The sequence below is a fragment of the Sprattus sprattus genome (assembly GCF_963457725.1).
Source record: "Sprattus sprattus genome assembly, chromosome: 16".
NCBI lineage: Eukaryota > Metazoa > Chordata > Actinopteri > Clupeiformes > Clupeidae > Sprattus > Sprattus sprattus.
Genome location: NC_137914.1, coordinates 11,287,894 through 11,302,951, shown reverse-complemented (window position 1 = coordinate 11,302,951; position 15,058 = coordinate 11,287,894). Strand labels below are relative to the sequence as shown.

General features: G+C 44.7%; 1 protein-coding gene across 1 annotated transcript in view; it reads left to right on the top strand.

Annotated features, from left to right (window-relative positions):
* Window positions 1-12,571, top strand: part of itga5 (integrin, alpha 5 (fibronectin receptor, alpha polypeptide)) — a 44,675-nt gene extending 32,104 nt beyond the window's left edge. Inside the window, exons 20-30 of the mRNA XM_080853541.1 lie at window positions 344-491; window positions 984-1,076; window positions 2,427-2,506; window positions 2,682-2,762; window positions 2,989-3,094; window positions 3,548-3,706; window positions 5,125-5,229; window positions 8,102-8,215; window positions 8,958-9,059; window positions 9,206-9,328; window positions 9,700-12,571. Of these exons, the coding sequence (XP_080709667.1) occupies window positions 344-491; window positions 984-1,076; window positions 2,427-2,506; window positions 2,682-2,762; window positions 2,989-3,094; window positions 3,548-3,706; window positions 5,125-5,229; window positions 8,102-8,215; window positions 8,958-9,059; window positions 9,206-9,328; window positions 9,700-9,780 (1,192 nt within the window). The 3' untranslated portion in view covers window positions 9,781-12,571. The remainder of the gene's footprint in view (window positions 1-343; window positions 492-983; window positions 1,077-2,426; window positions 2,507-2,681; window positions 2,763-2,988; window positions 3,095-3,547; window positions 3,707-5,124; window positions 5,230-8,101; window positions 8,216-8,957; window positions 9,060-9,205; window positions 9,329-9,699) is intronic.
* Window positions 12,572-15,058: the final 2,487 nt, after the last annotated feature.

The following is a 15,058-nucleotide window of genomic DNA, read 5'->3' as shown; positions in this document are numbered from 1 at the left end:
TAATGCAAAGCGAAGCGAAGCGAATCATAGAGACTCATTAAAAACAAACGTGAAAGTTGGCACATTTTTTAAGTCATTATTTTAAATAAGCGCAGTGCTTTGCAATAGCACATGATGAATGGCTCTCCATAGGAAGGCTGGGTGATAATTGCTTTGAAAAAATCCCCCAAAACTCCATGAGTAGTTTCCAAAAAAGCAGAGGTCTTCTCTCAGCACCTCACTTGACTGTTAATTTAGTCAAACAAATTGACCGTTGACCCTGTTGGCAATCAGTTACTTCCTTGTGAGACTGACCTACATCTTTTTTTCTTTCTTCATGGTGTGCGTGGGTGTGGGTCCACAGGGACAGGAAGGAAGTCTACCTGGGTGATGAAAACTCGCTGACCCTGACTTTCAACGCCAAGAATGATGGAGGAGGAGCTTATGAGGCGGAACTCCACGTGGTCCTGCCCCCTGAAGCTGACTACAGCGGAATTGCCCGGAATAATGAGGTGAGATTTGAATGCTGTCCCTATTCTCCCCTCCACTGATGACATTCTGTGGAGGGCTTCAATCAAGCTCAGCCTCCCTAGCTCAACACTTGAACGGACTAGAACCGATTATTGTTCTAGACATTAGACGAAAATCATATGAACCGCACAGAGAGGAATAACATAATTTGAGGCTTTATAGTGTTTCTGTGGCTGTGTTTTTGGGCTGGGCAAAAAGTCTTGACCTGAGAAGATGAAAGCATCAAAAGGAATGAACCACTGCTGTCATGCTGCCATGACCTGTACAGTTATGATCCGTTTCAAAAGATTTCCAAAATAATTAACTCCTCCTAATCTGTGCTTCTCAATAAAATGATGAAACAAGAAAAGGCTTGTCAACAGAAATGAAGACCCACTCCCACCCACGACATGATTAACTAGTTGTTGAACTCATGACCAGCTGGTGCTCCATCTTGGCGGTTGCTCTCAACCGGAGCTCTCTCTTTCCCTCAGAGCCTGACCCAGCTGACCTGCAGCTACGAGACGGAGAACCAGACCCGCTACCTCAGCTGCGACCTGGGCAACCCCATGAAGTCCGGCACTAATGTGAGTATTTGCCATGCTGGAGCTGTATACAGTGTAGTCAGGCTGCTGCTGCTGTTGGCCTGATGGCCTGAAAAGCGATTCATTAAGTCTCCTGAAAAGCTATGGTCACAAATGTTTTTAAGAGGCTGCAACAATGAGGTCAATGAGGGACCAAACCTAGTTGAGACACCAGTGAGAAATGGGAGTAAACGAGAAAGTATTTTTTTAAGCGGCTGTAACAAGTAGGCACTCATTTTCCCCCCCTGTTGAAACCACACACACAACAAGCATTTGTCAGTGCCGTCTGGTTTTATGGATGGAGGCAGGAATCCATGCAGGAAATCGACTTGATACGGCACAGAGGAGTTAGCCTCGGGAACAGGCTCCCGTTGTCGCAGGGCCCTGATTGTGGGCTGTCGGAGGAACTCGCTAAAATCCAGGGCAGGAAGCCTGAGCCTCTTTCCATATGTGGGCCGAGATTCGGTGACGGACAGGAAGTCCCCATCTGGGCAAGAGGAAGTGGCTGTCCGCTTAGGTTTTGCTCCCCTGCTGTTGGGTTTCGTGTGTGAGAGTTGAGTGTGAATAGCATGTGTGTGTATGTGTGAGTGGGAGTGTGTGGGTGGGTGTGTGTTATTTAGGGGGTCTCCCAACATAATGGCTCACAGTGGAGATGTAGAGGGCTGCGGTTTTTAAATGCGTCTGCGGAGGAAGGCTGTAAATTGGGTTGAGGTGGGTGGCTAGTGCAGGCTGCTCCAGCTGAACAGTAGCTCCCAGACAAGGCTCCCTGGAACCTGAACCTGACGCTGAGCTCATGGCCAGAGTACTGAAAACTCAGACATCTTTGGCAACCCCTCCCCCCTCTTGGCCAACATGGAGACAAAACCCTGCCGTTAGTTTACTGGCCTATCAGACCGCTTTACTGGGAGACATGGAATAATAAATGGGCGAGCATTATGGATAATGTTAGTCAGCATGAGAAAGAACCCAACTTGTTTATTAACAGCCTTTTTTATTAAGGAGTGTGCTCACACAAACACACACACACACAATTAAAAAATAAGTGGAGCCATTTGCATCCTGAGTGCCATTATGGGGGTTGTGTGTGTGTGTGTGTGGTTTTGGAGGGATATTAACCAGGCAGAGGTTTGAAAACAAGGACTAGGCGAACAGACAGAAAGTTGTGCCTTTTCCCAGGTGTAGCACAGCTGTGAGACAGGGCCAAGGGTGGGAGCCGACTATTTACTTGGGCTGAAGAGAACCGCCACTGGCTTCAGATCAGTTGACGATGGATGAAGCATTGCTTTACCTCTTAACACAGCAGCTAGGGGTGCCAAAACTGATCTTTGATGTTCCTCTTCTCTTTGTCTATAGCTGTGGGCTGGTCTGCGCTTCACTGTGCCCAGGCTCAAGGACACACGCAAGGTGGTGCAGTTTGACCTCCAGATCCGCAGGTAGGAGCTGAGAGCCAAACACACACACACACAAGCAAGCACAGTACATTTAAGATTAATCCACAGTAGTTACTTAGTATCCATGTGGACACTTCAAAAACATTGATGCATTGGATTCCATTACTAACATGATGTGTCATCATGTCTTTTTCCCTCACCATACGTCCCTCCGCAGTAAAAATGAGAACAACTCCCAAAGTGAGATGGTGCCATATAAGCTGGAGGTGGTGGTTCAGGCTGATGTGATCCTGCAGGGGTGAGTTCACTGGGTGTTCCCCACAAGGACGTGACTGTTCTGGAACGTTCTTCCGGAAAATTATTCTCATTTCCCCCCCCCCCTCCTTCCTTCATGGTGACTCATCTGTTCTGTTCCTCTCTTCCACTTCGCCCAATCGACTCTCTCTCTTTCTCTGTTCTTTCCTCTATCCCTGCCTTGTTTACCTCACTCCCCCCTTAACCCTCTCCGTGTCGTTGTATTTCAGGGTCTCCCGACCTGACAAGGTCTTCTTCCCACCGCCAAACTGGAAGGTCACCAAGAGGCTAGAGGTGGAGGGGGATGTGGGCCCAGAGGTCAGCCATATCTATGAGGTAACTTGAGCAGCCTGGATCCTTCAGGGGGGGGGGGGCGCACATCACCCGCAGGGAGAGCTCCTTATTATTTATTATCATTAATAGTGTCTCCCAGGGATATGAACCCTGTGTACCGCTCTCAGAACCCACATGGAGCATTACCTCAAGGCCAAAGGCTTGAAATAGCATGGTGGGGTGAGTCACCCCTGTGCGCTGTAGGTGGGAGGGTTTCTTATGTGGATAGATTTCAGTCTTAAAATTGAGGATGGTTTTCCGTTGGTGAGGGGAGGCATAAGGGTGGGGTCCAGCAGGGTAAGATGCAGAGAGTGTCTGTGTCACTGTGTTTATTCAAACTGGCCCAGGAATGCCTACAGTATACCCGCAATGGAGGAATGGAATGGAGGAATCGTTTTGGATTAAGCAACACATCCTCACCTTCCTCGCTCTGTTTCTCTCCACCTCCCCCCTTAGTTGGTGAATAACGGACCTAGTCGGATCAGCCACACCCTGCTGCAGCTGCGCTGCCCCATGCGTCTGCATGGCCATCAGTTCATGTACCCGCTGGAGGTCACCACCCAGGGCCCGCTCAACTGCTCCACCAACCGCACCGTCAACCCACACCATCTCAAGGTGAGACAGAGGGCGAAGTACACAGAGAGTGCGGAAGGAGGGGCGAGACAGAGGGGGGCGCTAGGTTAGGGAGTAAGAATTAAAGAGAAGGATTATTTTTACACCTTCATTAACATAAAGAGTCTGTTGTTTGACAGGTATATTATAAGAAGCAGATGTGTTTTGTTTTCATCTTGTTTAGATGTTTTATAAGACCACTGGTTTAAATACGTTACTTCAGTCAGGTTAAAATAAGTCTGCGAAGTTGGTATGTGCTGTTGTCAAGCCATATTGATTTTGTAATTATTAGGTTTGTCCACACGTATCATTCCTCTTGTATCTTTGTAACTTTAGTGTTTTCTCCTCTCAAGTACTTTTTACAGTGCTCATGCTGACATGTGCAATAACATAAACGCATTCTTCAATACGACCACACTTAAACAGAAACAGTTGTCTCCGCCCATACCAAAACATATGTGCCCACATGCATAAGCATATACATCTTTGCATTCTCTCTCTCTCGCACAGACACACTCGCTCACTCGCATACGAGTACACATGTTTACACTAACACACACATGCACAAGTGCACAGCACAAGGTCATGTCAGGAGAGCTTGGAGGTCTGGGACTCACGCACTTCAGAGAAACCACTCTACTTTACTTAGTGATTAACAGACTCCTTTACCTCAGATGCGCGCTTACACACACACACACACACACACACACACACACACACACACACACACACCCTCGCACACCCTCGCACAAGAGAAGTCCACCCATCTGTTGGTCTTCTCCACAACCCCACCCTACTCTCCCTACTAACCCATCCCATGGTACTCTCACCCTGGCATGGCAGAGGGTCAACCCTGATGTACCGCTGCAGTCTACATCAACACAACCTTCCTGCCAATGAGCACTTGTACACCCATCCACTCACTCCTGACCTCAGCTTCTAAACACGCCCAAGCATTAGCTGTTGCATGTGGGCATGTAGTCTGGATGGTGCTACGGCATCTGCTCCAAGGCTGAGCTCCGCTCTGCAGTTGTCATGCCTGGAGCTGCTTTGTGTTTGGGCTGGGTCGCTGTTTGTCTGTTTGTCCGGGAGTGTCTTGAGCACTGGTGGCAAGGGACAGATGACACCAGACTGGGCATTTCACACAGGGGTGTGGTGTTCTGCTGCCAGTAAAGGCTTTATTAGTTCTGCTGATTTTAATTGGTTTGTAGTTCACAAGGTCAGCGTCTGTGTTGACAGAATAGGTGGCGATGTTGTTCCTCTTGTCTTCTTTTTGTTATCTGTGTTTTTTTAAGATTTCTTTTTTTGCAACTTCTTCTCACAGCCTTCAAAGTGTTCAAATTGGGTCAAACATTTGCAGAGGTAGATGGATGTCGAAAAGACTGATCTGTTTCGTAACCTTTCCCCTTTCTTTGTTGCAGCTCCAACAGTCGTCCACAGAACAGCCCCCTCTACTGGAGAAACAGGTGCACCACATTGAGAAGAGGGAGGCCCACAAAGGCCAGATGGCGGAGATGAGCAACCTGGTGAGGCCCCACTGCAGGACGAAAAAAGAGAGGAAGGGAGGGAGACCGATAGAAAGGGTGGGGGTGCCGGGGGAAGGCAGAATAAACACGAACATTTATGTCAGAACCTCAAAACCCTGGGACCATCCTCACCACAGGCGACATGTCACTCAATAAGCTGTGGTGATTAAGGAGTCTCTCTTGGCCAGACACTCTGGCCCTGAAGGTCATAAGGGTAGGAGGATTCCGTGAGAGCAGACAAGACACAAGCAACAGCGCTGCGGGGAGGCAGAGTGTGCCGACCCCCACGCGCTTGTGCGGACCATTCCCCATAGAAGCCTTCAATTACATCGTTTAGTGCATTTAGTGCAGAAATGATCACGCACTGTCAGGAAATGAGGACTTGAGATGTGTGTGTGCTGATAGAGGTCGTAAACACAGACATACCTATGGGAGATTATGTTGACAAGTCTATGCCTATAGAGAGCTTTCTGAGGAAGCATTACCACATGTATGGGGGCAGTTACCTCTATGTCAACCCTCTCTGTGATTTAAGTGATGATTTCATTAATAGAAGAAAGAAAAGTGGGGTCACTTAAGTCCTTTGAAAAGAGTGTAGAGGTGGGCTAAAGAGGGCCGTTTGTGAACTAGGTATGCGTGTGTGTGTCTTTCATCAGTGTGTGTGTGTGTGTGTACAACACAATGTCAGTAATGAGGCCCCTTGAAAGAGATGTGCGCAATCCCTATAATTTTCCCCTACGCATATGGCAAGCCACTACCTCCTCCATCCCTGCTCACCCTTTAGGAGACAGTGCCCCATTGATCCCTACAGCTGCAGGTAGAAGTACCATTCTCCGTGTGTCTGTGTGTGTTTGTGTGTGTGGAGGGGGGAGTACCTGCCTCAGTGAAAGAAGCCTTTGTCTTGGAGTCGGTTATGCTCAGTCACTCTCGTTTATCATCCTTCGCTCGGCGACACATTTGCAGAAAGGCCTTTGTTCACAGTTCTCTGTGAGTGAGGGAGTACAGGGAGGACTTCAGCTGAAAAGGTCCACAGATGGAGACAAGGCTGGGTGTAGCTGTGCCAGGCATTTGTAAAGAAACACAGCCTTACGATTGGCATTTGCCTGGGCTGAGGTAGAATATGTAGGTCCAGGTTTAAGGAAGGTCTTCCGTTTGCCAAATACAACAAATAGAGTTTGTTTTAGGGAATGTCACTCAGACTGCTGCTCACTTTTTGGTTGCCCTGTGTAGTGAGTACATTTCTTGCCTCTTGCTTGTTTTTCCTAAAAGTGGACCTGGGTCTGTTTCTCCGCTTCTCACTGACAGGTTGAGAAAAACTCTGTGAACAGCTGTAATTAGGAGCGGTATGGGAATAAACTGATCCCAGGTCAGTTGTCATTGTATGACAAGTACCAGAGCTGACCTCAACCTCCCTCCTTGACCTACAAACCTCTGGTCCCCGGCACGGAGATGTTTGGGGGGCTCGGGATGCAGTGTGACTTACTTCTATATAGTTTCCCATGCCTCTTCATACTAGCGTGACCTGGTCCCTGTCCTCTGCTGTGGCCCCGTCCTTCCCCTTGTTTGCTTTCCAGGGCCTCTCCACAGCCATGGTCGTTAGTCTGATAAAGGGAGATGTGCACATAGTCCCCCCCTATGTGTCCTCATCCACTCAGTTGGTGTGAGTGATGTCGGCCTGGGGCCCTCTCCTATTCAATTCACCACTACACAGTTGTCTTCTCTCTTTACATTTTTCTGCTTTCCTCTCCTCCCTCTCCCACCTCCCCTGAATAAAAGGGGGGGATGAGAAAAGGAGGGAGGGAAGTAAGGGAGCACGGACTGCTCTCACGCCTCTGGGCCTGGGGAGGCTGTTGAGTCCCGTGGAGAGGAAGCCGTGTGACCGTTCCCAGTCCCTCTCCGCCCCTTCCCTCTAATGCCGCCTCCGCCACCCCCAAAGGGGAGCAGGCGGAGAAGCTCACTTCCTACCGTGATCTCACTGGCCACGGGCCCCGAAACTAAACTGGCTCCCGCAGTTACCCTCAGTAACCCTACCAGTTCAGGGTGGTCCATCCCCAGTCAAGATGAGGGATACCAAGGCATAGATTTTTTTTGCCAAGGGCCTCTAATGAATCAAAGCTGGTGGTATTACGAGGATGAAGAATGTAGATTCCAAAAAGGCTTGTTAACAGAGAGGGAAAGGAAAGAGAACAGGGGAGACGAGAAAGAAACGAGGATAGGGGGAAGAGAGAGTGTATAGGGGGGTGTGGGGGGGGGGGGGGGGGCTGGCCTCAGTGGCAGGCACATGATTTGGATGGGAGAGGCAGCAACAGCGATGGTGGCGGCTGCATGCAGTATTTCTTGCAGTCCCATGACTCGGCATTCAGTTGCCGCTTTAATTCGAAGCAGCCCCGGATGGGGATCGCAACACTGGTGTCTTTGTCACTGCCACCGGCCTGCAACGGCAACATGGCGCAACTGCCGTGCTCCCCGGCTGTCTCCATCCTTGTCATGCTCCTACTGCAGGTTTTAATTATTGCTTTTTTTTTTTCTTTGCTCAGAAAAAAATTAGTCTGAGGATAGCATCAGCTAAGTAAAAACAGTTGCAGATATTTGGCAACTGTAGTTTGCTATACACACTAGAGTGTGTGCTGCTCATCCTCGTCCATGCACAGTTGTCTTCCATGCTATTTATATCACACTGAGCCCTTAAAGGAGTCTTGGGTAGTTTAATGAGTAATTGGGTTCTGAGAATGGGACACTTTCAGCTGGAAGCATGTTTTCTGTTGGGGGGAATTAATAATTAATAGTGAGAAGCATGAAATCACTCGCATTCTAACTGTCCTTTCTCTCCTTCTCCCATTCCTTGTCCCGCTCTTCCTTTCCCCATCTCCAGTCCTGTTCTAGTGTAGACTGCTGGACCTTGTCCTGTAATGTGGGCCTGTTGGAGAGAGGAACAAGTGCCATTCTGACGGTGCGATCACGGATCTGGGCTGAGACGTTCGTGCAGGTAAGCAGCGACGTCTCCTTCACCGATGTCTGTTCTTTAGTCCAGGCTAACTGTTCTCCCAGTTGAACCTCTTTCCATTCGTAGCCCATGTGAAAGTCATTCATTCCTCTACTACAGGAAGGCCAACCATTAAGCCTTGAGTCCCAGACATCCAACCTCAAATGAAGGGCTGTAAAATGCCAATGACCACTCCAGTGTTACCCACATGGTTCTATTGACTGAGTCTGGGCTAATATGGAGTCTCACACTGTTGCATCAGTATGCACAGGGAGAAACCAGCAGTCAGACACACTGATTTATGCATTTGTGTTTTTTTATTTAATTTCATGAAACGACTACCTTTGTGTGGTTTTGATTAGTGTGTGTGTGTGTAAGTGTGCGTCTGTCCCTCTCCGTCCAAGGGTATGTCTGCACAGGAGCTCTTTAGAGAGAGTTTTACATGCTCTTTCTGCTTCAGCCAATACAAGGCTTATGTGTGACTGCATTGAAAATTCATTAGCTTGCAGTCCTGACTTCTCATAGGATTGGAATGTCATAGGGATTTTGTGAGAACCAAGGCCAGCCAAACATGTAACACAGCTTTTCTCTCAGTGAGACACATGCGCCCTCTGTTGGTCTTGGGCTATATTGCATTTGTTGACATTTGCCTAAAAATGACAGAAATATCCTAACAGAGCACCATTATTGCAAACACAATGCTATCCTTCATTGATACTCATAATATCATGTTTTTGTATTGTAGTTCCCCTACAAAAATTACGTGCTTGAGTGTCAAGCCACGTATGACGTGCTGAAGATGCCCTATTCTATCTTGCCAAAGGAATCCCCAAGTGGTGCCAAAAAGGTAGGCGTTTTTTGCACTTCTATCACAAGCGCCCCGTTTAGTAAAAACTAATTGTCCATCATCAAATTGTTACATTCTAGAACATAGCAACCATACGTTGCTGCTTACTGGTTAGTCTGACATGCCGTCATTCTCTTTCTCTGCAGGTGGTCACTCCAGTGGTGTGGAACAAACCAGACAGCCAGTATGCTGTGCCTCTGTGGATCATCATCTTGGCCATACTGGCTGGGCTCCTTCTGCTGGCACTGCTCATATACGTCCTCTACAAAGTAAGTGGTCGCCGTCCGGGTTTGTGGTGTTGTTGCGTTGGAATGTACGCTGGGAGACACTGTGTCTTTAATAATGCTGCACCGGTGGTCAAGTTTTCAAAATGGGTGCAAATTAAGGAATACTTGATTAGAGTGGATGTGGCGTCTCAGGCATGGGAGCGAATGGCGCTCATTTTGATCTTGATAGTTTTGGAGTCTGACACCATGGGTGTGAAAAGCAGCCATGTCATTCCTGTGGTGGCGTAATGGTTTTAGGCTGCTCCCAGGGCGAGAAGACTGTATTTAAATGCATTTGAGAGATTCATTTTATGGTGTTTCCCAGGGTACCCCTCCTGTAGCCTCTAACATGCCTGTCTTCTTGTTTCCTGTAGCTCGGCTTCTTCAAGCGAACAGAGTATGGCACGGCAATGGAGAAGGCTCAGCTCAAGCCCCAGGCTGCATCTGAGGCCTAGAGAGTCCCACCGAGCCATCAGCAGATTTTAAAACCCCAAGAATACTTTCCCACAAGATTGCAAGTAACACAAAAAGACATTAGTGTGGGTGGCTGTCTAATGACCAGACAGGTTTTGGAGGGAAGACCACTGAAACTCCACTGCACTGCACTAGAAGACAAAACGGACAAATCAAAACCAAATGAATGTTTTTATTTAATCTTTTTTTTTTTTTTTGCTCTGGATTTGCCATTATTATATCAGGAACGTCTTTGACAAGTCCGCTCCATGACATTGTCAGGGAACCAAAAAAAAAATTAACTGTAGCGGTCGAGGAGACCTTGTTTGAACTTGGCTGTCGGAACTCCTGGTTAAACCCACACAAGTGTTTACTCTTTCACATACTCAACTCACTCACTAAAGAGACTGATTCTTTCCCTCTTTTATTTCGGTGCTAAAGACAGTGAGCGTCCATTTACAGATGCGATGGCTGTTTTTTTCTTTTATATTATACGGGGTGAGATTAACCAACAGTCATTGATTTTGCCTGTTTTTTTCTTCTTCAAATAACTGCCAGCGACCTGGAAACAGGCTGTTTTTGTTACAGACCATCAGGGGCCATGCTGATACTGGCCAAAGCCTCAATATTAGGTTGTTTCACTGGGTCTTATTTTTGTTTGTGCTCACATACTTTTAAAGGTTAAAATTTAACAGCATGAGATGGCTTTATTGAAGGGGCACAGGAGAACTGGATTGGCTGTCACCTTTGCACTCATCAAAACAATATGGCCTCTGTCTCAGGTGATCAATTGGAAATGCAGACCCTGGATCTGGAGTCCAGAGACAGGAACTTGACATAGAAACAGACAAAAAAAAAAAAAAAAACAGGATCGTCCCATCATGGCGGACGTCGTCTCTCTCCTACTGATCTTTGTTCTCTATCCTGTTCAGCTGTCTGAATTTTTTTTGTCATTTTCGCAAGAGATTTGCATTGCCTCAAGTAAGTCATCTGGGACATGACTGGATCCACACAGAAAAACAAACCCAAGCCTGTGTAACCTCACTGATGCCTTGAAGCAGAGCTGTGCTTTGCCACTAGAAAGAACACACACTATGCCCCAGAGTGCCTCTCCCATACCCTGAAACCAAGGGTATCCTGTGTACTTGCTTGTGCTGGGGCAGGCCAATCTTCATAGGCAGTAGGAACCACTGCAGGACCCTGGGTCCAGAAGAAGTCAAAATATTGTTCAAGCGATGAACAATGTTTTTTGAGTGCCGTTAGGAAGCCACTGTTGAGTTGGAGAGGAATAGCTTCACTGTTGGTTGGTCACAGCACAAGACGTGGGAGAGTTGTGGGGTAGTCAGGAATCGCCTCCTCCTAGTATCGCTGTTCTCAGTTATAGTGCACTGTGAGTCTGTAGAGTCTAATGATTCAGTAGTCAAATTCTGTTAGGCTCTGTGCATGTGCTTGTGAGGTTGTAGCTCACCAGTGGCCCCTAGAGGTCACAGATGGATGTGCACTGACCGAGAGGAACTCAAAGGCTGCAGCCTCAATCCAGGGACGATTATACGCATTTGCTTGGTTTTAATGTAAATACTGTATGTGTGTGTGGATGTAAGAGAGTATGAATGTATTTGTGAGTTATGGACACAGAAGTGAATGGATGAATGAATGAATGAATGAGTTTTTTCCCAATAGCTCAGTATGGCCTTTATCCTTGAACACAGGGAGATTACACCAGCGCAGGTGATGCTTCCTTATGGTGTTAAATAAGGAGAGTCGCAATTTGAGTGGTCATTTCACCACAGACAGACTGTAGTTTGCTGCCAACCATTCAGTATCTGTCCACTGGGGCCACTTCTAAAGGGACAACCGAGTATTGGAGAAAACAGACAGATGTGTTTGTAAGTGCAATACAGAAATTACCAATTTTCAAGTTTGTTGAAGTGTATAGAGTTGTTTTTTTCTCTCTCACTGTGGGTAAGTTATATATATATAGTGATGCTTTATGGCAAAAAGAGGGTGCTCTTAGTAGCTGTACCTGGGTCAGAATTCAAATGCCTTATTCTGATTAGAAAATACATTTGTAAAGCCACTGACTCCAGATCTGTTCCCAAGGACACTCTCTTGTCAACTTGGTCATGTGTACTGAACACAGAAGTAAAAGACAACACCCAAAACATGGGTGGAATATTGGCCACAAGAATGAAAGACAAATCATTTAATGGTGAAGTTGTCTTTGAGACTGAAACTAGAATGTTTAGGGCTGTATTCTCAGTAATGGTTAAGTACCTAAATTATGTAGCTGTTTGACTACTCTGTAGTGTGGTAAAATCTCAAATGAGATTTTAGACACTAAATATTTTGTTCATTGATATTCATGCATAAGTGAATTGTAAGATTGGGTTGAATTTTGAATTGGGTGGGTTGGAACAATATATCTAAACATTTCATGTCTGGACTGCTATTATTTTTAAATGTCTTATTTACCTTTTGCTTGTTGGATACCCTATATAAGTTTCTTTTTCTCAAGACACAAGGATTTCCCCAAATACTCAGTGATTTTTGTATGTACAAAAAATATCTGCAGTGTACAGTAGCCTATCAACCAACTATTTATAACGCCCCTATTTGCTTTAAAATGATTGAAATGAAAAAGCACTAGGTTGGTCCTAATTTTGTTAAATGCCTTGGTCCCATTCTTTTTCTCATCCATTGTCTGAGATGTACATATATTTCTAGCAAAGAGTATTTTTGAATTCCGTTGAAAACCTTTGCCTTGTGAATTTCCCTCCCCATATTGGGGAGACTGAACGGGATGTTATGGTGTTGAAGTAATTATTTGTATGATATTTTACAGTTGGCTTTTTAAATAAACTTTTCAATTTGTACTAAATTGTTTTGTGTTATTGTGTCATTTGTTTTTCTGAAGTCTATTATTTATGTTTACAATGTAATCATAATTAACCTGGTTAAATGTGATGACCCCTAAGCAGTCCCTACCAGAATCCATTAAAACAAGAAAAATACAGTTACCAACTGACCATAGCAAGCACGTTTCTTAACCTAATATTTACTAAACCCTCTATCCTCATAAATAAACTAGTACCCTTATAGCAACAATTGCAGTTAAATGCATTTAAAATATTCTCTTTGTTAACTGACAAAAAAGAACATACCTAGATGTACTTGGAATTTTGCAGAACATAGGTGTCAAAAGTCACTTATGAACACCATAAAAGCAATATCTCATTCTTTAGAACACCGCAAATGTACCTATCTATCTACTTGGTTCACAAAGAATGTTTATGGCATGCAAGAAGAATGTTTATGGCATGCAAGAAGAATGTTTATGGCATGCAAGAAGAATGTTTATGGCATGCAAGAAGAATGTTTATGGCATGCAAGAAGAATGTTTATGGCATGCAAGAAGAATGTCCCATTGTTTCTCAACAAGTTTTAAATATAGTTTTTACAAACACTTGAACATTTGTGTTGAAATTACTGACATGGACATCAGCTTCTACAGAATAGTATTCACTTACGTAGTTGGAGACAGTGATACAGTAATGAGTGAGTTAAGAGATGTGTGAAAATGTAAATTTGGGAAGAAGGATTACACTCCCAGGGCCCACTGTTGCATTGACAACATGACTAAGCATTTTGTCTGCCTTGTTTGTAAACAATGACACAATAATTTATTCTGGTGGCACTGACATATTCATTGACAATAATATTCGGAGTGTATGCATCTCTCCCTTATAAGACGATCTAGATACATGGGCTCTAATATGATTCAGGGACGATACATTTGAATATGAAACGACTGTGCAATACGATACAGTTCCTTTTGCATTATAAATTAAACTAAGCCAATTCTATAAAAGTGGCACTCAAATAGATATAGTTAATTGAAGACCAGGAATCTCAGGTACAGTATCTTTGTTACTTATATGGCAGAAGATAAGAATGGAAGACAAATGTAGCCCATCATTTCAGAATTACATGTCAATGTGTTTATTGGTTTTCCAACAGACAAAAATACTTACTGTATGAACAAACATTTTTACATTATGAATATAAACTTTAGTGTGCTTAAAGCCAATGAAAACAGTCCATTCTTAAGCGTATCCGTGGCCTCTGCTGCGTGTGCACAGTACCCCTGAAGAACGTTTGAAGAGTTCACAGAGTGGGTGAAAGGTATCTATGATCTCCTGTGTACAGGGGTATGTCTGGAAGGGTGTACGTCATGGCTCTCACCTTCATAAACAAGTAAGCTACTAACTCACATTGTGAGAACTCCATGTGGCCTGTGAGTCTCTGTCACAACAACTATGTGTGGTTTGTAATATTAGCCTGTGTCTCCAGTTAACTGACTGAAGCTCAGTCTTCATCCAATATACTGCAATAAACACGTTTAACACACACACACGTTGAGGCCATGTTTGTGGTGACCAGCACACATCAGTTTTGGCAAGTCGAGATCAATATTGTGATTCAAACTGTGGATTAATCTTGTTTATGCACATTATTACTAATTTTCTTATATAATTTTGGTGCATTTCTCTTTATTGGGTTATCAGTCTGCTCAACATCCCCAACCCTAATGTATGAAACTTAACTAGAAAACTCACATGCTGCTGCCTAGTGTTAAGTTTTGAGAGGCTGCGCCTGCCCAGAGCTCAGCGTTTCACATTTTAGTAATACAGTCAGTATGGGAAATCAAGCACAGTTAAACTGAATCTGACCCAAACAAATAAACAAATAATAAATGTACATTTTATATTTAATGTAAAATTGCATGTCTAAATCTGTTTGTTTAACAGAGTAATCCCAGATACATAAGCTCTGAGCCACTCATAAACATATATTGTATGAAGCCCATGTTGCTTTCGCTTTAGTGATTCAGAACCATGTCTCCATTAGAAGTTTACCTTAATGATGCTCACAATTCAGGTATCTTGTACAGTATACATACAGTATAGGATATTACCCATATGATTGTATATCAGTAAACCTAATAGACCTGGAATTTTGCAGGATAAAAAGAACAACTGAATATTTTAAGATTAAAGTGATGAAAATATATAGCTGACTGTGTAGAGTGATCTTTTTTTGTATTTTGAGTTTCATTCAATTCAATTCTACTGTCTTATATAGCACAACTAACAACTAACATGGTCACAAAAGCGCTTTACAGAGCTCAAGGCCTAAACCCCCTAAAGCAGAGGTGTAAAACTCCTAGAAAAGATATGCAATGCAAACAAATGCAATTCAATTGAATTTGAAAAGCAGGAG